Source organism: Fundulus heteroclitus, chromosome 6 (genome assembly GCF_011125445.2).
Source record: "Fundulus heteroclitus isolate FHET01 chromosome 6, MU-UCD_Fhet_4.1, whole genome shotgun sequence".
Classification (NCBI taxonomy): domain Eukaryota; kingdom Metazoa; phylum Chordata; class Actinopteri; order Cyprinodontiformes; family Fundulidae; genus Fundulus; species Fundulus heteroclitus.
The window spans coordinates 23,591,833-23,615,255 of NC_046366.1; the positions used below are offsets into that span (position 1 = coordinate 23,591,833).

Below are 23,423 nucleotides of genomic sequence, written 5' to 3' on the forward strand. Positions count from 1 at the left end.
TCAGTGTGGTGCAACAAATTTAGCATATTGTTGCAAATTCTGGTTAAGTTTGATATTTAGCTGGATGCTTAGCCAACTCAAGCAATCAACACAACATAGACATGTAATGAGATGTTCCGCTACTGCAATTATGCCCTCGATGTTTCTGCTAATTCCAAAATGTACAGAGAACTGAACTTGCTTTTCATTCTTTTGTAACCACATATTGCCATCGTCATAAAGCTATAAAGACATAATGAACGAACAAAAATCAAGATGCAAACCAAAAGTATGCTGCGGTACGTCAGACTTCAACACTAACAAAGTTTTACAAGTCGGTACAGCAGTTTAGCTCGCACTGAGCAGCTTCAAATTTGGTTCCTTTGATCACACGGATCCCTTTAATTAATCAAGACTTGGAAAGATTACCGTTTTTTTTAAATTACAAGACACACATTGTAAATGATACTGTCTTTTTTTTTCTACAAAAATATTGTCTGAAAATGTGGTCAGCCAGCTGTTTATGCAGCTCACAGCTGTGTACGCTACAAGTGGAGGATTTCTGTGGGAAGAATTGATGCCCTGTCTCTCTTTTTTTGATGTTGGAGCCGTGAAGGACAGTACCATTTGGGCTGTGCATGCAAAGCTATTTGACTGAAGCCATTTGGTGGGTTGCTCCAAAGAATTTCTTTCTTTTTTTTTCTTTTTTTTTTACTGCAGCCATGGGAAATGTGTGTATTTGTGTTTTTGTAGTGGAAAGGCCAACAGATTAAATGAGGATGATAGGCTAAAAGCAATTATACCTTCAAAATCTAGATTTTTGCGAAAAAGAAGGTCAACTCTTATGACCCCCCCTCCCCATCTTTGTGCTTTTTTTTTTTGGTCTGAATTTTTGCAGGAAATCTTTAGTGTAAACATTTGTAAAGTGGCATCATTTCCTCTTATGTGTCTCGTTGTCCTCTCTTGACGCATTCTGGACCCTCTAAACACCTCTGTGACATAAAGTGTACATGCAGCTGAAAACTGGTGTTAAAATGTCACACGTCTCTCTACTTTTTTTTTTTTTTCAACAAACGTCCTAAACAACTTGAAACCTGTTCTAATCTGCCAAACAGTCAATCACTTTCAATATTGTAGCCAGTTTATTTATTTGAAGCAGCAAAAAAAGTCTATTTCGGGCTTCATTGGTGATTAGAGTATTCAGTAGAGCAAACATTAGCAGCAAAATAGATTTGACTGCATTAGTATTTTTTTAAGTAATGCCAGATAACAACCACTGAATACCTTTATGGTCAGAAATGCCCCATAGACTTCAATTAAAAGCACTTTTTATGTCACTCCCTCACTGCAAAAAGAGAACTAAAAATAAGTAAAGTTTTCTTGAAATGAATGTATTTGCCCTTGATTTGAGCAGGTAAATATGATTATTTGCCAATGCAATGAGTATTTCTACCCCTAAAATAAGATGATTAGATATACTGAAGATGACGGACATGGATTGTTCCTATTTTAAGTGCAAAGATCTTATTCCATTGGCAAATAGTCTTATTTACCTGCTCAAATCAAGGGCAAATAGACTCATTTCAAGAAGATTTTACTTGTTTTTAGTTCTATTTTTGCAGTGCAGTATAAATGACATTTTTACTGTTATCCAAGCTGTTTTCTGGCTGTAGGCAGACGGATGACATTCTTGTGTTTGAGCTCATTTACTAACAGTTTATCTGTGCCTGTCTTGGAGGAGGGCCCAAGGGTTAAATTAAATAATTGAAATCAACGGAAAAAGTCCCAAAAAAAAAAAAAAGCATCTGAAGTGAAAACATCCCTTACTCGTTATTTGCAGAAAGGAAAGCTTCTTTGGATATGTTAAGAACGAGAGCACAAACTATGTATTTGCCTGCATTTGGAAACGTGCTTTTCATAGAAGTATTCACCTGTTTTTGCGCCGTGGGCGGCTGCCGCGTGGGAGCTATTTTCCCCTGTTACTCTGACACGCGGAACACCTTAAATACGGTTGCATACCTGTGGGAGTCGTCTCTGACAGGTACTCGAAACTGTCGTAAAGTCTGTGAGACGCCAGGATATGAGTCACCGAATGCAGAGCGCTCTCACAGCTTATCTGGAGCGCTCTGGCACACGCAGACCGTACAGAAGTCGTCGTAACGAAGAGTCCAAAGGTGACAGAAAAAGTGAGTTGACGTGCTGACATCAGCAGCGGTTGGGTGACACATGCGCCAACTCCTACACTACAGGCACTTACGTTCCCGTATACTCAGCGGGGCCGATGTCGAAATGAGCTCCATTTACGGCGGGTTTTTAATCTCTCACCGGGCGCTGCGGGGTTCATGCAGTCGTTTGTCAGTGGACTGTTGTGCAAACAAGGAGCTCGCCCTTACTCTTTGAAACACGGGGATACATATTACTGTGTCGGGTTTTTCTGTCCATGCTTTGTAAAAGTTAGTGGAGCATTAGTCGGCTCAAAACCCAAGGTTTACACACGGACGCATGCGCAGAAGATTTTAATGTGTCTGAGAGATTGAAGGGAGAAATAAAAGCCATTATCACACCACTGTACATCTATCGCTTTGTCCAAGAGTAAATAGGAAAATGATAACAATAAGAAACTTAATAGTTGCCTATTCTTAGTTATGGGATGTTGCATTTCAAGCTGTGGTGACCTGACACATAAGAAATTCACACACCTCACTCAGTATCCTGAAGTCTTTCTTTTACTTAGCCTCAACAGGCCCTAAAATTGTAAGGTGGGGGGCAATTTGTTGCTTTCACAGCAAGCATTCATATTTTTATTTTATTTTTAACACGACTGAGTCATCCTTGGCTTTGTTTCATAATCCAGGGCAAAACTGCCCATAATTTCATTTTATTTTGTAGATTTTAAGAATTTTAAACCAATCTGCTAAATTATAAAATGTTTATTATCTGAAACAGAAACACAATCATTCTGCTGTTAAATGTAATCAGGTACGTTTTATTAGTATTTGTGACTCGTGGAATTACGTGGACAAAAATTAGAATAAGCACCCACGCTGATAATTTTCTGTTTTTTAAGTAAATGTATTTATTGTGTAGACTATTCTACATATTTGCAGCTCTATTCTTTATATGGTACTGGTACATGTCTAACAAGCAGAAATTGGCTTGTTAGACACTGCACTATTTATTCCACACGAACAGTATGACATGAAATTGGTAAAACTCGGAAGAAGTTTTGTTTCTGGTAGGAAATCAGATGGGCATTTCACAAAAGATGCTGAAATTACATAAAAAGGAGCCTCAGCAGTGGAAAAAAATGCTTTTAATTTTCCTTTTATTAAACTCAATAAATTCCTGTTCAGTGCATGCATTGCACAACTCATTTATTCCCTCCTCAATAACAATTATAACAAGTTTCCACTGATATTTTATGATTTATCTGTGGTGATGAGCTCAAAGTCTTTGTTATTAGAAGGCTTCTTTCCCATCACCCTAATTAGGTCTGTCTACAGATTATTTATCAAATTCAAAATGGGACATTGGGCTGATCAAAAACTTTAATATAATTTCCAGTCAGAAAAAAAAACCATGTGGCTCACTTAAAAGATCACTGCAAACCTTAATCTGAATAATTTGGGTCTTACCTGCAGGTGCTATCCTAAGTAATTATCACAACCCCTTCAGAGAAGACGTTTTTCAGTAGCTAAGCATCACCCGATATGGATAACAAGGGTAGTTGGATCAAAACAAATTAAGCCCATGATGTAATTTTCTTTCCCCCCCCCCACTTCTCTCTTGCAGGCTTGACGATGGGTTGCGTCAGGAGTAAAGAGGTCAAGGGCCCGGCGCTGAAATACCAACCCGACAACTCCAACGTAGTGCCAGTCACCGCTCACGTGGGCCACTATGGGCCAGAACCCACGATGATGGGTCACTCACCAGCCATGATGACGCAGAACAACACCTATAACAGCCACCCCGCTGCCCTCACCCCCTTTGGCGGCGTTTCCTCGGCCATTGCCCCCTTTGGCGGAGTCTCATCCTCATTCACCTCAGTGACTGTGAACCACCCGTTCCCCACCGCTTTGATCTCAGGTGGGTTTGTGCGGATTTTAAGGGTTTCTCGACTTTTCTTTTCAGGTGTCATTCCATCTGAAACGGCGACAGAACAACGCTTGAACAGTTGCTTATTCACAGGGTGGTGGAACACGCTGATGTTATGCAAAGTAGACATTTGAAATGGGTGGGCGAAGGCGGCGCGGATTAACAGAAACCAAAAATAGGTGTGTGAAACGGGAAGCAAAGCTGCAGGCTTGGCCTCTCCGGAGCTGAGAAAATGGGAGGTCCACGCGCAGAATTCATTGACTCCTGTCATGCACTTTTAAAAGTTTTGCCTTGAAATCACCTTTTGTGACTTGAGGATCATAGAAGTGTTTCGAGGAAAATGTCACAACGAAGAACATGTTCCTGACATGCATGGCTGATTCTGTATCGTTGGAAGTCCGACCAGGGAATGTCGTCACACCCAACCTCAGTTTGCTCCAGCTGCACTTCTGAAAACCAGAGATATTTACCAACCTCACAAATGCATGTTTTGTATTAATATCTCTTTCACTAGTTTATTAATGTACAAACAGAAGAGCGCACACACAAACCGTTTTATTAGTAGAGCTATCCCCACGTTTTCATATAAAGATGCGTTAATCAGATCTGGTGGCTGATTTCTCGTCCCTGGCGGTTTCGTTCAAATTTCACTTAGCACGTTTTAGCTCTAGCAACGGTAAACCCCAGGCCTTCGAGTGGCCCAGTCCAAGAGCCAGTGTTCCACATGTTCAAGATGCGTATTTGGTCCAGAACTAGAATAAGAATTACTTTATTGTCCCGCCTTGGGGAAATTCGGGTGTGACAGTGGCAAACACACGGACATTTACACAGAAGTTTTAGTGATGAGGGGAAAAAAAGGAGTAGAAGAAAAAAGAAGCAACCTGGTCTAATCTAAAAAAACCCTGAATCAACTAAAATGGTTGAAAAGCAGCCGATGACACGCCGATGAGGTAATTCGGCTATTTGCATCATCCATGTCGGGTCCAGGCTCATGAGGAACGATTGGTCAACCCTGCCCAGGAGAAAGTTGACTCAGAAATTTCTTAAAGACTTCCAACATTTTCAACTTGTAGAAGTTCCTTGATGGGGATTAAAAGATCAGAAAGGTGCAACTTTTCTGCTGTGTTTTCCGCCTCACTGATATCAGCTGAAGTGTTTAAAAAAAAAAAAAAAAGCTTTCTGGATGAACACCCAGCACGTTTCTGTCAAAATATAGCTTTGGTTGTGTTGAAAATAGCTGGCATCGTTAGCAGAGTATTGTTAGCGCAACTTGTTAACTGAGGTATAGTTTATTTGCTGATTGCAGCAAAATTATCAGTTTTTGAGTTTCCTAGCCGCCAGTGACATGTAAAGGCAGATTAAGCAAACATTTTGCCAATATTTCAGGGTCGTTTTATAACGACAGTAACCATACTGCTTTCTTAGGTTGGTTTCAGATGTATGACTGTGAGGCCTTCAGAGGCATTCAATTGGGCTTAATTAATTAATTAGATGGGTTTTTTGTAATTAGAAGTTCTGAATTAAGAGTATAGATACATCCATTTGTCCCTACCAAGATTTAAGACCTCTTAATATTTGGGTGTACTAACTATCTGCTCTTGTGGAGGGTAATTTGGCCCTGACCTGTTGCTGTGAATCTGATTTCTGTCCCCCACAACTTCAGCATAAAGGAGTTCTCTTTCAGTAATTTCCCTCTAGGATTATTAAAGCATGTCCGATTCTGATTCTGATTCTCTTGTCTATCTGTGCCTTGTCAGTCTGTTTATTACAGAAATTAATATTTCATACAACATTTAGATTCACGCCTAAGCTGATAACCATGGATTTTAATACAGCAGGAAGAATCGTCATCCCTGGAAAGTTGCTAAAAATAATGAATAATGTAAATCACAGCTGAGGGGACCGGTTGTATTTTTAGAGCCGTCTCTGAGGTAGCTGCAAGTGGGACACTGTTAAACGAGGATATTTTAATCCATTTACATTTATAGATTTATTTAAAGTAATTAGCTTTTTAATTTAAATAGGTAATAAAGGTGGAAAACTATGGATTTAAATATATATATATAATACCATATACTATTTCTAGATACTTAAGCCTCCGTTTTTGTTGTTTTTATAGGTGGCGTGACTTTTTTTGTCGCCCTGTATGATTACGAAGCAAGGACGGCAGACGATCTGTCGTTCCGCAAAGGGGATCGCTTTCAGATTATCAACAACACGTGAGTACTTGTACTTTTGCTGGGAGAAATTGCTGCTCCGTGGTTGTGTTTTATAGTTTTTTTTTACGTGCAGTCTGTGTGTTTCCTTTGTTAAATATCTTGTCTGGTGCGGGTCTGATATCAGGGCTGAGGTCAGTCCGGGTTAATGGCTTTCCTTAATGGGCCATCTGTTAAGTTACCATCGCTTATTACTCCGCACAGATCATTCCTCTGGGTTATTGAGTAAAATGTGGGTTAAAGTGTTAACCTGAATACCATAAAACTTGAACATTTTTCTTAATAAAAACGCATAAATGCTAATACTCTGGGGTATGAAAGAAATACTTAAAAAAAACTATTTTTACATGTAAATTTTTGTTATTTTTTTTGCCATCTCCCTATCAGCTGCTGCGCCGTAATCTTTTTCCCACGTGTGCACAGCTGAGAGAAACGGGCAGGGGTCCAAGTTCGCCGCACAGACCCCGCTCTGCTCAATTCATCATATGGCTCCTTCCTTCCCACCGCTGTCTGGCTCACATGGCTTTTATAGCGATGATAATGCCATCTGCTCAGAGGAGAGGTGGGAAGAGTATAGATTAAACCCACTTTTCTTTTCTTTTTTTTTCTAAATGCCACCAGACGTACTGTCTCTACATCTCAGCTCCTCCGTCTTAAATTTAAGCCCTCAGATCTGCCTGTTGATTACACTGAATTTGGGTCGAATACATTTTGATTAAGACGTTTTATTTCCTTGCAGAGTTTTTTTTTTTCTTTTTCTGAGTAATCTTTGAATTTTAAGGCTTTACCAGCATTTAGAAAGGAGAGAGTTTTTCTGGCTAAATGTTTCTTTCAAAACATGTAACCATCTGTATCTTAACATGACAATATTCTTTAAAGTCAGTATAAAAGGCTAAACAGTGTTTTATGTTTTATCATATTTACATTTTTGTTCAAATCTGCAAAGATATTTCTTTTTCTATTAATGTGCAGTTGAACATATAGGTATTGCTACATGTTGCATACATTCATCGTTTTTATATATATATATATATATATATATATATATATATATATATATATATATATATATATATATATATATATATATATATATATATATATATATAAACCAATGAACTACATTATACACAGTTACAGTAAATGGACTCTCACAGTTTGGTAACCTTGAGGAGGAGAGAATACCAGCCTGTGTTCAAAGATTGGAAACTGCAGTTTGAATTGTGGAAAAGAACATTTTAAATCCACTGTTTAAATTTAGGAAATGATGCAGTTTGTGGAATTGATGCAATGTCTTTAGTGCACTAAGGGTTCGTGTACGCTTCACGCTAGCTGTGATCACATGGACACAAGCAATCGGAATAAAACGGCGATCAGAATGAAAATCCATCCCATAAACATGCCAATCTGTCTGTTGTGATCGGGTTAAGCTCTGTCGGATTGAAACTATGTTCTAAATGAGACTGGCGGTTTATGCCGATCGTTAATCCGAACGGCGTCCATCACTTATCCCGATCAAGTCCTACGGATCGGGTCAAACTGTGACCCGTGTCCCTCATCCTGTAACAATGGAAGACAAACAACAAGTGTTGCTAAGTGGGGAGTGCAGTAATGTCTCAACCCAGGGCTTCCTGCAGAAGGCTGGCTAATCCTGGCAGTGGTGGTAGCAGTGGGTTGTGCGGATCGGGCAGGAAGGTGAAAGCTCGGTCTGATCACGGAGTGTTGTGCATGGAAACATAACCAGTAATGGCCACTGCTAATGAGCAGCAAATTATATGCTGTAGGCCCATCGGTCATTTCTGCAGCTTGTCTGTGTGTGATATGACCCACTCAGCTGAGGTTCATCTCTGACCAACAGACTCCTGGGAGAGGCCTGAACACAGTGCAGCACTCTGCTGTAACACTAGATGTATAGTTATACAGACATAGCGGGTATTCTATAGAGCAGGACGACTCTTTCTGTAACTGATGTCCACACATGGATAACTGGAACTGCAAAGATGCTGGGAATCGGATGAATGAGTGGCATCAAAACAGAGTGGGTTGTCCTCTGTGGCACACTCTCGTTAGAAGGATCTCAGTGGAAGGATATTAAACTGTAAGAAAAACAAGAGTAGTATGGCATACGCTGTGTTAAAAAACAACAGATTTTCCAAATCTGAATCGATTCTCTTATTAATTCATATAACCAGGCATTTCCGGCTCACACTCCACTCAAGGAGGTGAATTTTATATGTCATATTTTATAAAATGCACTGGCTTAGTGTCCAAATAGCAGCTGTAGATATATCTGGCATGCTCTGTTTTCTACCCTGGATCTGTTTGGGTCCTCTGTCCCATAGCATGTCTGTGAAATCAATTGTCTCAGTCAGGGAGAGAGTTTGGTCCTTGCAGCCACCATCAACTACCATTACTTTATTAATTTGCTGTTGAATATTAATATACTAGTATCAAGGTGTTGCAAAAACACACATGTAATTCAGGTAACAGCTAAAAAATGTTTTAATACCAGCAATCCGATTTGAGATCGGATCGAAACGAGTCGATTCTAAATCTTGAGAATCCAAATCCAATTAATTCTGGAAATTTAAATGGATGCCCCGCCCCAGTATAGCAGGACCATCCCTACCTGTGACGCTTTACTGTAAAAGTTGTCTGAAATCCTTGCAGCTCACCTCGTGAGACTTTTCTAAAAATAAAAAAAAGGAGTATGGCATTGGGCTGTGTCTTAAATCAATTTCTCATATTAATTCCTAAAGATGGATTCATAAAAACCAAAGATGGATTTAAAACTAAAATGCATTTTCCACTGAGAACCTAATGAATGAGACCAGTAGAAGCAACAATGTCAATGCCGTTTAGTAAATGCTGATTAATGCTCAGCTGTCGTGTTGTTGCCACCTGAAGTCTTGTTTGGGTTCTTATTATATTATAATATTAGCACGCTTAGATGAGAAAAGCAGAGCTTTTAACACAAGGCCAAACTCAACCCTCAATGCAATGACTAAAAATTCTGATGCAGCCGCCTGACGTGTGAAGTGACCTTGCTTCATTTATGTAAACGGTGCAGACTTAATGTGAGAGTGGGCGGATTTCTCTCCTATGCCCGTGTGTTTGTGTGACATGCTTCTTATCGGTAATTTGCTTGTCTCCTCAGGGAAGGCGATTGGTGGGAAGCCCGCTCCATCAACACAGGCGAGAGCGGTTACATCCCCAGCAATTACGTGGCCCCGGCCGACTCCATACAGGCTGAAGAGTGAGGAGCCAGACTCGTACTTTTTTTTTTTTTCCAAGCATTTCCGTAAAAACTTTCCGACTATCTTTTAGATCCCTTCTTCTTCAGCTCGTTAGCCTCCTGTTTACCAACTTGCCGACTTATTTCCTTCTGATCACGGTGGAAAAAATGCCAGCGACTGTCTGGCAGAGAGGGAACGGGGAAAGCACAACAATATTGCCCTGTTTTCACCGAGCGCACCCAGTGGCGTTCTCATGGTTCACTTCCTCCGGTGTGACAGCGGCATTTTTGATCCGACTTCTCTTTAGCTCTCTGACGTTTTCATTAATGGCGGATGTTTAAAACACTGAGGGGGGAAAAAAAGCAGGCAATTAACTCTTCCCTGACGTCTAGCGAAAGCGAGCACCTGTTATCGACAGGATGCGATGCCGCCAAGTGAAACGACTCTTGACTGAATGCATTGAAGTGTCTCAAAATAGACGTGGATGTCTTTTTTTTTTTTTTTTTTCAAAGACGTAGGATTGTTTAGAGCTGCGAGCTTATTACTTATTTAAGCAAATAAACAATTTTTGAAATCTCAAAATATTTATTAAACCCAGTTATAGACAGCGGTGCCCTATTTACTTGGTAGCAAGATATGAGTGGCACAAAAAAAAAAAAACCATCCAGATTTTTAATGATGCGTTAACGAGACAGGTGTCCAGCATTCAGGCGTTGCATCAGAAACGTGTTCTTCTTGTGTTGATAAGAACGTCCCATGCTGTGTGCAGTTGCTTTAGGTTTCTGACTTATGCTTTTATCTCCTCCTTCCACAGGTGGTACTTTGGAAATTTGAGTCGAAGAGATGCTGAGCGTCTTTTATTGCATCCGGGAAATCAGAGGGGCACTTTTTTGATACGAGATAGCGAAACAACAAAAGGTACGGAGATACTTTTAAAAAGAAAAAAGATTATTATGTCTACAGTTGTGGTGTGTTTTTTGGACTCCTTATCTGAAAGGCCTCATGTCTAAAGGGTTCGATGTCTTCCTGAATCGAGTGCCGTTAACTTTGTCATCCTTTTGAGGATTTTTTTGCCAAATGAAACAAATTTTGTAGGTTATTGAAACCTTTACTCAATCATGCAGTTAAATCGGTTGCCCGTTTGGGGCGCCACCACAAACAGTCTCCTAGTATGAGCAGCAAGCGAGTATGGCAAGCTGTTCTCACATTGAATCAAAAACTGCAGTACAGGAAAAAAAGAAGAGTGGGAGAGACTGCAGCGAGCTGCTGGGGTTACACAGACACCAAGTGAGGATTGAAATGTTTGCATTTTGATCGTTTGTCCCTACGTTTTACAAAAAGGAGATGTCGCTCCGCCTCTCTGTTGTTTGCCAGGAGCTCTGTTTGCTATCAACGTGTAAATTTACTAAAATGGGGATCATTTTCAAGTAGATTAGAGATTGCCTGTTTGATTTGTGTCAGAGAATATGCATGGGTCCGGTGTGAAAGCGCCCTCATAGAGATGCTCTGATTACTAGTTTTATATTAATTAAGTCTCCAGATTTTGTCAGGGTTTCCCCTGTTGATATCAATTTTAGCCAAATCTGGTTTCTCTCTGAGATGAACAATAAAAAAACTATAAAAGTAGATAATTGAAAATAACATTTTTGTAGCCTTCCTGCCATGACCTCATGCTGGGTGTGCGTGGTAGACAAAGACAAATTCATAACGTCGTCGATGTTTTAAGCTTTCTTTGATATTTGCTATTAGTAATAAACAGCTCTTCTTTAGTTCTAGTTTTGGTCCTAAAACTTAAGGACAAAAACTAGCTTCAAAGAAGGTTAGACATTTTTAAACTGCAGTACAGGCCTTACCACTTTAAGTTTGTCATAAAACTGAAAATAGAACAAAAACTGTTTGTGTTGTTTGGTCCTGCAGGTTTGACATTTCCTTCTGGGTATTTTTGCACAAATTCTGAATTATGTTTGCTGTCGTCAGCTCACGCTCCTCTAGGGCTGGGCGATAAATTTGTTTAATCGATTAATTTGAGTTTACATTTTTTTAAGAATAAATTTTTGGAAAATCGGGATTTTATTTTTCCAAATTAATCATTGGGCTTCCGTGAAGAGATCAGCACGCAATGCTGAATATATGTTTAGGAAAATATATTGTCAAAATAGTGTAAAAGGAAACCTTTTTTTGTACCGTAATGCGAGGCATTTTAATTTACTCATTTACTTATTTTTTTAAACTTAGTTTGAAGTTACACAAGTGATGTGAAGCCTGCTCTTAAAAGCAAGTTTTTAAATTAATTTCTTTCATTTCTTTTTATGAACAGAAAAGGAGGAAAAAAGAAATCGATTAATCAGATTTGGTAAAGTAATATCGGAGATTTTATTTTTAAGCCATATCGCCCAGCTCTACGCTCCTCGTTAGGCTGCATGGTCTGCATCATGCTGGTTTTGTTTTCGCCGTTTGTTTGCTTGGCCGTAACTTTCAGAACCATCTGGTCTCTGTTTTGATATAACAGCACACGTATTATGTCATTTTAGGAGCAATCTTGTTTAATTTATTGAGTTTTGTTGAGTTTCCTTCTATCTAATTAGGACAGTTTAAATTTCCATTCCGCCATTTTGAATCGCTCGCCGAAAGTCTTGACATTTCCTGCTGGAAGGATTTTGCACCCATCTGAACGACGAAATGCTAAATGACTCTTTATTATTTGTACTTTTTTACAACTTTTTTCTTATTAAATTATGAGTGCACACATTAGTGAACAATTAAATGCAAAATGTGCAAAGAAATACATTTTCACATACAAGTCACTTTGTGTTGCTAATACTGGATTTCTTTCATGATCTGATTTCTCTGTGCATGTTTACTTCAATTTCTGTTCAGAGATGCAGTCTTCCTCAGTTAGCATTTAGTGACCATGCGTTATTCTATTATTTATCTCTTTTTGCTGAGATGAACGCCTAACCTCATGTCTTTGGATTTTCAAGGGGCCTTCTCAATGTCTTTACGCGACTGGGATGAGATGAAGGGAGACAACATCAAACACTACAAGATACGCAAGATGGACAGCGGTGGTTATTACATTACCACACGAGCGCAGTTCGAGACACTACAGAAGCTGGTGAAACACTACTCAGGTATGCGGCCTAATAAAACTTAATTCTCAGGTAGCCATTACACACATATTTGTTTTTGTGATAAACAAAGTCCTTGCGGTAGAACTGTTTGGATTTTGGATTGCACGTTTATTGGTTTTGGAAGCGGGCCATAATTGTATGTTTTAGGTGTTAGCAAGGACAAAAAGACTTGAGCCAATGGTCTTGGACAGGTAGTGAATTTTGCCTTTGAATGCCACAGATGTCGGTCATTTTTAAAACGCTTTCAGAATGCCTTCTTCTCCGGAGGAAAATCCACTTCTCAAAGAATTAAAGGAACACTTTAAAAACATACCAGATCTCAATTAGAAATCAAATTACACTGGATACCCCTACTGACATGGAATGGGTAACGTGTTAGGAACAAAAAGATGCCACGTCATGAAAAATTAATTAATAATGAAAATGATCAACCCACAGAGGGCTTGATCTGAAGTCATCAAGAAAGTGAAACTGAAAAACTGACGAGCCGACTGGTCCAGTTTGATGAAATGTTTCCTCAGCAACTCAAAATGATACTCAGCAGTCTGTATGGCCCCCATGTGCTTGTATGGCTGACAATATCTGGAGGTGATGATGGTGTCCTGGGGTATTTCCTACCAGACCCTAACCAGGGTATCACTGAGCTCCTGGACATTATGAGGTGTTGCCTGGTGGCATTGGATGGGACTAAACATGATGTCCCAGATATGTTCTACTGGATTTAGGACAGGGAAGCATGGAGGCCAGTCAATGGTTTCAAGTCTTTCACTTCCACTGACTGTCTGCATGCTCTAGCCACATGAGGCCGGGCCTTATCATGCAGAAACCCAGCAAAGTGTCTGACAAAGAGTCTAAGGAGTTCATCGCAGTACCTAATAGCAGTCAGAGTGTCATCATTTATCCTGTTCAGCTTAGCTGCTAGGAGAGAGAAAGGATCTGCGGTAATTCTCCTTTGTGCATTGAAGATGCAACAGTCTGTCATCAAATGAGCACGTGAACTCTGCAACAGCATCATGCATGGGGCGAGGGACCCCATCCATGAACAGTAAAGTCATTTTTTGCTGGAGACCTCTTACCCCTCTTACCCCTTACCTAGACTAGGTCGAGGGGGGACATAACTGCCCTTCCAGATAGGCTTATCTAACCGCTTCCTCTCAGCTGTAGATAAGCTGCTGCTTCAACCAACTACACTATTAAAGATGGCTGATGCAACCACAGAGTCAAAAAAAGTTATTTAGGAGGAAGTCTTACACTCAGTCCCCTCAGCGGATAAAGTCAGGTCTGATCCTTCTTGTAAAGGACTCCATGCATCCAGCCAGCGTCTCCTGCTTATCCAGGACACATGCTCCGTGTTGAAGTTGGAGTCTGATTTGGCCAGGAAATCATGGCGATCCCTGAAAATGCCTGAATTCTCAGAGTAATTATGCGTATACAAACACGAGAATCCATCTCGGCATGATTGTAAAATACTTGGCCGAAAATCGGGCTAAAACTCCTGCCGTGTGAAACAATCTTTACTGGTGCTGTGTAATGCAGTTAAGCCCAAAAGCATCCATAGCCCTGATAGTTTTAGGTTTAAAGTGATCTTTTAATTTTACCAACCTGTTTCTTCCCGCTTAAAGTAATATTGGTGTTTTGGGATGTCCTAGCAAGAGCCCTGACTCGAACGTCATACTAGTGAGTATCTGTGGAGGGAGCCAAACAGAGCTAATCATTGAAGATAAATCCTAAAAAAAACACCACTGGAAGCATTCATAAGCCCAGCAGTTGTAGGAATTAGGTGATTAAATGCCAATAAAGATTTTTCCATATTCCAAAAAGATGTTTTTTTTTTTCAAATGCAATACTCTTTTTACAATGTTTTATTGACTACTGAGAGATACTCATCACATTTGCTGTGAGTCAAAACATATGGTTGAGTGAAATAATTTGAAACCAAATTATGGCTGTGGTTTGAATAATTTTGGCTTTACCTTAGTTTTTTTTTTTTTTTTTTTTTTTTTTTTAACGTAATGATAAGAGTTTGTAAGGAGCAGAAGACTTCATCACCATTATGCCCTGGAAGCAAATCATGTGATGCTGTTTAAAAATGCCTGTTTTGATCTGCACTATATTGATAAGCAGTCAGCTGCTTTGACAAAAAATCCCCTTCTGTCTGAGTCTGCCATAAGAAAGCTTTATAATACAAACAGGATGTTAAAATATATATTGCAAAGAGTTCAAGAAAAAAATATATTGAGTTGTTAAGGAAGGGACTGCTTAACATTTCAGTTCTGAGCTCTGCTGTTGTTACCATCCTGCTCTTGTCTGTTTCCTGTAATAAGTACCAACATCTTTCTAAATGCTGTCTTTAATCTCCTGGCAGAAGCCAATATTCAGGGAGGGGTTGTAGAGGGTTTAATCCATCCCCACTTAGTCAGTGCCTGAATACAGCATGTTGCTTATCCACCTTTTCCCAGAGTTAAATGGAAAAACGGTTGAATGCGCGGTTTTAACACATTTCCATTAAAACCGGCATTTCATGATCATTACACTGGTCCATCATGATTGCTTTATCATGAGGCTAACTCGTTTATTTTTCTTTCAGAACATGTGGACGGTCTGTGCTACAAGCTGATCACCGTGTGCCCCACAGTGAAGCCTCAAACTCAGGGACTTGCTAAAGACGCCTGGGAAATCCCACGAGAGTCCCTCCAACTGGAAGTCAAACTGGGACAGGGCTGCTTCGGGGAAGTCTGGACGGGTAAGACGCAGATCGGAGCGCACTAAGGCATAATGCTGTATGGCAGAGATTAATTAGGTGGACCGTGATGCGCTCGAGCTTGCTCTAAATACGTTCGGCGCTTACAGTAGAGGAAGTGACTCAACTAAATGATTTCTCCTGGCCTCTGGAGGCGGGTTGTGCAAGAAATGTTTCAATAGCTGCTTTTCTCATTGTTGTATTTTTACCTTAGGATGTCAGCTAAAGGCAAAATCAGTTGCTTCGTCAATTCTCTCCTTTCGTCAGCTAATGCTTACACTGCAAAAAGAGAACTAAAAATAAGTAAAATTTTCTTGAAATTAATGTATTTGCCTTTGATTTGACCAGGTAAATAACATTATTTGCCAATGGAATGAGTATTTTTCCCCCTAAAATAACATAATTAGATATATTGCACTTGAAATAAGATGATGGAGATGAATTGTTCCTATCTTAAGTGCAAAATTCTTATTCCATTGGCAAATAGTCCTATTTACCTGCTCAAATCAAGGAAAAATACATTCATTTCAAGAAAAAAATTCTTATTTTTAGGTCTATTTTTGCAGTGTACTGCTGTTTCACTCATTCTTTCTAGTTTCTGTATCTTCATTTTGGTTTATAGTTCCATAAATATTATTGTATTTGTTAGATTTAGACTTAGGGCTAATCAGACCTCTCAACTTCAGCAGTTCAGCATGACAATGTGTTTATTTTTATGGGGGGTTTGCTTTGCTGTCCAGGAGGACTTTTGTTAAAAAGTGAAAGTGGAGTGTAGACAGTTTATTGTTCAGCTAGTGGGTTAAAACAAAAAGTTACACAAAGCTGTTCTCCCGTTGTTGTTTCAACATACCGAGTCTGCCTAAAATGAGGACAATCACGTCTGTTTTAACTCCATTCACAACATTTACGCTCAATATTGCTCCTTCTAAACAAGTAAACGGCTCTGTGGTCGTTTCCAGATTTGTGAAGAAAAACAATGTTTTCTCTGATTGTCGCTCATCTCCAGAAATTCTGTTTGCTGCAACCAGAACTCCACCTTCCTGAGTCCAGTCCAGCTGTCTGCTTCTTGAAAAACACATTTGGTTTCTAGATAGACCTAACCTGACTCTAGCCAGCTGTATGTCGCTCCGCCTAGCTTCACTCACATACATCTGGGACACCTCCATAGGAATTGCCTTTATTGAAGGCTGGGCCTTATCAAAAATCCTTGCATATGATTGGATAAGCCACTTGTCTGTCATCTTTATCGACGTGCTATTTCAACCACTCACACCGAAGCTAACTCGTGACGCTGATAAGAGCGACGCAGGAAAAAACAAAACTTTTTTTTTTTTTAAATGTGTCTGCGGCTCTAGTGGCACGCGTTTCATTGACAGTGAGCTGACAGGAAGAGGGTCAAAGCGCCGAGGGTCGGAGTCGATCCCGGGCCGACCGCGTCGAGAACTAAAGGCCTCCTAATATGGTTCGCGCTAACCGCTCCGCCGCGGGCGCGTCCTGGAAAACAAAACTTGCCAAATCCGGTCGGGAGAAGGGCGAAAACATCGTTTCCACCAACAAAAGCCTTCAGAGCCGTTCTCTGGTGTTCTTTTAATGAAACAATATTGGGTAGATTGGACAACACGGAAGAAATAGCAGCATCAATGCTAACGCTTGCTTCCTCGATGCGAGCCGCCATTGTTGTCTGAATCAAAACAGTCTCACGTCACGGTCGCTTCTCCACTACGTCACATCTATGAAACTCCAGCCCTGCGTCCTGATTGGCTGGACAATAAAATTGGTTGGAGAAATCACTCTCTATGGGAGATGTCCCAGATGTATGTGAGTGGAGCTAGGCGGAGCGACATACATCTGGCGAGAATCAGGTTAAGATAGACCCGCATGGATGGATCAAATGAAACAAAACCCCAAAATGCACAAATAATCACTGAATAAAGTTAAGACCAAAATTCTTAACTGCAGCAGGAAATACTGATGGCCACAATCTGTGACAGAAGCTGAACCAGCTCCGCAGAAGGCACCGTTTAATCTGGGCTCTGAATGGACAGTGCTGTGAACGGATCATCCGCAGCCCAGATGGGCTTTTTTATTTTTTTTTGCGTGAGGAATGCCATGTGTGGCGTGTCTGCGTGTGCAGTCAGGGAAATGTATGTGTCACACGGTCATTGCGTGACAGTTGAGAGTCCTGGGACGAACAAAAGGGATTTTCACCTGTGGTTTCGCCAAGTGGGGCCATTTTACTTCACAATGTGTTGCAAAAAAAAGATATATGTCCAATCGACAAGTAAATATAAACGTATAAAAAGGGAAACAAATATATTATCTGTAAATGTATACATATACAGTATTTTTTCAAAGCAGCTAGGCGTTGGATTGGTGCAGATATGCATGGTAGCAATATGGCCACTGTTAAGTGTATCGGTGACAGCCTGGGGGAAGAAACTGTTCAGCGATCTATAGCGCTAGCCTAAAGGCCTGAGCAGTTTGTCTCCAGGATGTGTGGGCAGTGTAGAACGATGATGAGCAGCTCCTGTGGAAGGTTGTACGTCTTGACTTGCCGCAGGTAGCGCGGGGCCTTCTTCCAAATAGTGTCTGTGCGAGGACCGTCTCAGGTGCTGAGAAACGGTGGTTTCTGGGAACTAGACGTGATCCACAGCTGACTGTTTTTGGTGATAATGACGGTTGGAAGTGAGGGGCGTATTCTCAGGAAATCCACCATCATCTCCACGGTCTTCAGCTGGTTAAGCTCCAGGTGGTTCTGACTGCATCAGTGGACCAACCAACCAACCAACCAACCAATCCACCTCCTGTGGATGCAGATTCCTCAATGTCCTGGATCAAACCAGTGATGGTTGTCATCTGCAAATTTCAGGATTTTCACAGACTGGGGAGAAAACACGACCCTGGGGTGCGCCGGTGCTGTTGATTCTTGTGCGGGAGAAGATGCCCCCCGGTCTCACCTGCAGCTCTTGGTCAATCAGGAAGCTGGTGATCCACTGACAGGTGGAGGCCGGTACTGTGACCTGTGTAAACGTCTGGTGGAGGATCTCTGGGAGGAGGGTGTTGAAAGGGGACACAGTGTAGCCCCAGGTTGACTGCATGGTCTGGTAAGCAAACAGCCAGGGGTGCAGCAGGGGGCCTGTGATGTCTTTTCAGACGCTTCAATACATTTGCTCAAATAATTTCATGACCACAGATGCCTGTTACACAGGCGTACAGTCGTTTAACCCAGTTTTGGTGAGATTCTTGGGGACTGGGTTGACGGCCGAGCATTTGAAGCACGAGGGAACCTCACACGGCTCCAGAGACTAGTTGAAAATCTGAGTGAAGATGTGGAGTTCAGCTGGAGGGTTTGCTAGTCTGTGCTAGTGTTGGTGGGTCTGGAAGCTGGTGTGCGCGCTGGTGTGTCGTTCTGTTCCCTGGATGTATTCCCACAGCAGAGCGTTGCGTAATGCAGCCGAAGGGGGCTGTTTGTTAAGCTAATAAACGCTAGCGTTAGCTAGGGTGGTTTGGCAGGTTTATAGCTGCGCTGATGCACCTTCAAGAGCTTTACTGACTTTTCTATGTTGTGCTCAAACATCCGTGGCGCACAGTTCCATGTCGTACTGGCCATTATGTTCATAAAAAATAAGAGTAACGGTCTAAATGTGCTGGCGAGAACCCTGGGTCGGCATCAGATAAAGCAGACAGTGATCATAAAATTCCAAAGTTGTGAAAAGTTACCAATTGGCCACAAAATGCTAGCTGTGCAAACCTGCTAATTGTGTGGTTTTGAGAGCTAGCATTACCAAAAGTCTTTGTGAATATACAGTAGAGGTTACCAACATTTCTAAAACCAACATGTTGCATGACAGACGGAAGAAGACGATTTAAAAAAAAGCATTTTTGCTGTCTGTTCAGCTCTTTCTGCTGGACGTTTCACACTTTTCCCATCTCCCTGCCTGAGCGATCCACAGAGATGCACTAATTAGAACTTTATGATGACTTTTTGATCTCCTTTGACCTGCCAATACTGATTTAAGAGCATTCAGATTTCCCTTTACAGACTTAATCTTACAGGACAGATATACAATATTCTAAATTTCCTGTCGCCATCCTGCCATTAGCGGTCATTCCTTGTTTCCGAGCGGAGGTGAAATCCCATTGTGTGTGAGAGAGCGGCTGCTGTAGAACAGATTTTTGCTCTAAATTTTAAACAAAGACAAAACGGTTAGGATTCTAAACTGTGTTTATCTATTATGTTATTGATTAGTGCAGTTTGGCCAGCTAGATTTACGAAAAGCACCATCGTTGTGAATGTATTCCATACAGAATGTAGATCATTACCTTAGCATTTGAGTTTCCAAAAAGGGGCAGACAGTTTTGTGTCCAGCATGTTTGTTGAGGAAAGGGCTCAAAAGGATGAAACAGAGGAACTTTGCTGTTCTCATGTCATGTTTCCTGCTTAAATACTTTTTTTTTAATTACATCTGGACTTAAACTAATGCATCAATATTGTTTGATCTAAACCATTTCAATTTCGGTACTATATATATGTTTGTGGTTGTCCAGAAGGAACATGATCCCACACCACCGTCTCAAGTATTTTGCAGCCTCTGACAGGTTTTCCTCCTTTATTTCCCTGTTTTTGGCGCCATCCGTCTTCCCTGTCCCAGCTGAAGAAAAGCACCCCAACAACACCATGCTGCCGCCCTACGGCATGATGTTAGCAGTGAGGTCACCCATGTATTAAGTGAAACCATGTTATAGCTGTTAAAAGCTACGTTCCTTTCTGATTTCCTCTGCAGGACACAAAGGGATTCATTTGCTTCCACCAGCCACCCTTCTATTTATGTTGTACTCCCCATGTCAGCAACACGAGGATGAATCGACTCGGCAGTACTGATGCTTGACACTTGGCTTATGAATAAGTAAAGAAAGCAAATAGTTTTGCCGGCTTACAGTAACACAGCCATTAGGGCTTACACGCGGAGATAAAGCATCCTCCTTGCATTATTTATGGCTGCTGCAACTTTAATCTGAAAGCAGCTGATGTGTGTAAAGTGTTTAATTGGTGTGTGTCAGTAGTGACATCACGCTGCTTCACTGGCCCACATACTGATGGAGGCCGATTCCCGATCGCTGTCGGTCCCTTTTGAGCTCTGCAGTCGCGTCACGCGCCTCATTTCTCCAGCCCGCATTTGAGACAGGGCCCTCAGAGCGAACACGACTCTTGTCTTTCATCGCCGTGCCTCTAATCGAGGCTGGCCCGCAGCAAGCCTCTACGTGCGAGCCTCCACTGGGTAATCCCAGGAATGTCATTCTGCCTCTCCCTGCTCTATTTGCTCAGGATTTTTTTTTTTTTTCCCGCTCTGACGAAACTTTTTACTGTCAATCCTCCTTTTATCGCGGCTTCTGGGATTTTTTGTGCTTTCCCCCCTGATTTCACATGGCATGCTGAGTACATTTTGCTCTGCTTGTCCTTTTAATTTAGCAGACTTCGGTCAATATGAGCCATTTATAAAGGCCAGCTCCGACTCATTGTATGTAAGCAGGGCGTGAGTAAGTGGATCCCAAACCAGGAAGTGGCTGATGTTTGGGCGTTTATGCTCCTAATGTGTAACTATTATGTGTCTGTGTATCTGGTGTAGTTTATTGGTTATGCTGCATGTTTTACGCTGCTTTCTCGGCCAGGTCACTCTTGGGAAAGAGGTTTGAATCTCAATGAGTTTTTTTTTTTTCCTGGTTTAAATAAAGGACACAATTACTACAAATGCTCCTATAAACCGTACTGTACCCATGGTAGCACTCCCAGACATGAGCAATATCAAAAACAAGTCGAGCTCGAATCTTAAATTACCTTCTCACTTTATTCGTTCTAAAGTGTCTCATAACAGAATATTAATACGCCTCCTTTTTGTTGTGCTTTCACCCAGGGACATGGAATGGTACGACTAAAGTAGCAATCAAGACGCTGAAACCAGGAACCATGTCTCCAGAGGCGTTCCTGGAAGAGGCTCAGATCATGAAGAAGCTCAGACACAGTAAACTGGTGCCTCTTTACGCCGTGGTGTCTGAGGAGCCCATTTACATTGTTACTGAGTTCATGGAAAAGGGTAAGCATTCACCGTCTTCGCTATGCATCTGCAACGTAGAAAGTAGGGCTGGGTATCATCTAGGATGAGCCGATACGATACGATTCTCGATACATAGCTCAGCTTGATTTGATTCCAATATCGATATTTATTACTTTGAATTAATGCTCAGTGATTCAATCACCAAAATCAGCCAAATATTATGTGTATGTTCTATTTATTGATCACAGACATATTAACAGGAAAATAAAGTGCATTTGCTTCAATGCATTTAACGTGTCACAGAAACCAAAAATGTGCCCAAACATCTGATTTTAGGGACAAAGGAGCTTCTAAAATCCTGTCGGCCGTTCCACAAATTCGTCTCACTTGCTCTCCTTCGCTGTGAACTGTAATGGTTGCGCTGTAATAACGCCCCCTAGAGGTTGGGAGGTATATCGATATTGAAAGCCAGAATATCGATATTAAATCATTTTTAAAAATATCGATATTAATCTTTATATCGATTTTTATGCACAGCCCTAGTAGAAAGTCATACAAATTTAAGGAAAGGCCAAAGGTGAGTCCACGTTTTTGACTGGGAGTCAAAGATGAAACATTTAAAATAACTTCTAACATCTAAGCAGCAAATTATTTTAAACAGTTTCCCCACTTATAACAACGCCGTGGTTTTATATAACCTTCCATCAGTTTAAATTATGATCATTTACTTGCGTTTAGTGTTTTGATTATACTTGCAAGATCAAACACTGTTTTTTTTTTTCTTTTAACTTGTAAAGATCCATGTTCAGGTTGAGATTAGTGCAGAAGAAAAGTCCCACCTTACTTGTGCAAACACACTCTAGTTTCCTTGGAGTGGGCCAGCTTGGCAGGCCTTTTATGGTTTTAAACTGCAGTTCTATTTGTCCGTATGGCCTTTGTGCTCACAGGTGTATTGATTCTGCTTGACTGTAGTCTTTTTTTTTAACTCCTTACAGGTAGTTTGCTGGACTTTCTAAAAGAAGGAGATGGCAAACATCTGAAGCTTCCCCAGCTGGTGGACATGGCGTCACAGGTAGGGTTGAAACAAAGCTTTTTTTTTTCCTCAACAGGGACAATAGGATCTGTGTGAACACGTCCGGCTTTAAACACGCAGACACAGAAAAATCAGGGCATCCTTCATTTCTGAGCCTCGGATGGCTCACCTATTTAATATCTATAATCCCCTTTCCTTCGCCCACTCCCTGCTGCGCATCTCTCCTCCTTCTCCTCCGCTTTAGTGCCGGTAGCATTTAAGCATTTCTCACCGGAGACCACTTGAGCTCGGGGGTTCAGTCTCCTGCTATGATCTGATCCTAATTTGTCTCTCTGCGCTCGTCTTTGCACTCGGCAAAGGGGGAAAGAGTGTGAGAAATCACGCTGTCACAGACCGAGAGCAGAGAAGACTGGCTGTCAGGGCGGTACGTGGTTGCGTTTTGAAGATTTCTCTCTAATTTCTCTGATGCTGCAGCAACACATCATCTCTCATAGTTTATACATCTCAGTCTGGATTAAAAAAACGGAGGATAAGTACACACGTTTATCATAAATATAAATGTTAAACCATAACCCCGTTTTCTGATCGTTGATTCATCTTCCCGTTTCTCTGTGCTCCACGTCCCAGATTGCAGACGGGATGGCCTACATTGAGCGGATGAACTACATCCACAGGGACCTAAGAGCTGCCAACATCTTAGTGACGGATAACCTGGTCTGTAAGATCGCCGACTTCGGCTTGGCTCGACTCATCGAGGACAACGAGTACACCGCCCGTCAAGGTGCGTGTTCGGCTCCTTCGTGCAGCTGGTGCTCTCAGAAACATGACCGCTGATCCATATCTAAGAATACATCTAGAGTGCAAAAAAGAGATTTCAGAGGGGAGTAAAAACTAAAAAGGTTCCTGCTATGGACCCGCAGCTAAATATTCAGATGCAACC

General features: G+C 41.2%; 1 protein-coding gene across 1 annotated transcript in view; it reads left to right on the top strand.

The window, feature by feature from the left end:
- yes1 (YES proto-oncogene 1, Src family tyrosine kinase) overlaps positions 1-23,423 on the top strand; it is a 40,441-nt gene that overhangs the window by 12,000 nt on the left and 5,018 nt on the right. Inside the window, exons 2-10 of the mRNA XM_012855912.3 lie at positions 3,772-4,065; positions 6,194-6,293; positions 9,448-9,546; positions 10,341-10,444; positions 12,508-12,657; positions 15,245-15,400; positions 21,310-21,489; positions 22,446-22,522; positions 23,111-23,264. Coding sequence (XP_012711366.1) covers positions 3,780-4,065; positions 6,194-6,293; positions 9,448-9,546; positions 10,341-10,444; positions 12,508-12,657; positions 15,245-15,400; positions 21,310-21,489; positions 22,446-22,522; positions 23,111-23,264 — 1,306 coding nt within the window. The 5' untranslated portion in view covers positions 3,772-3,779. The remainder of the gene's footprint in view (positions 1-3,771; positions 4,066-6,193; positions 6,294-9,447; positions 9,547-10,340; positions 10,445-12,507; positions 12,658-15,244; positions 15,401-21,309; positions 21,490-22,445; positions 22,523-23,110; positions 23,265-23,423) is intronic.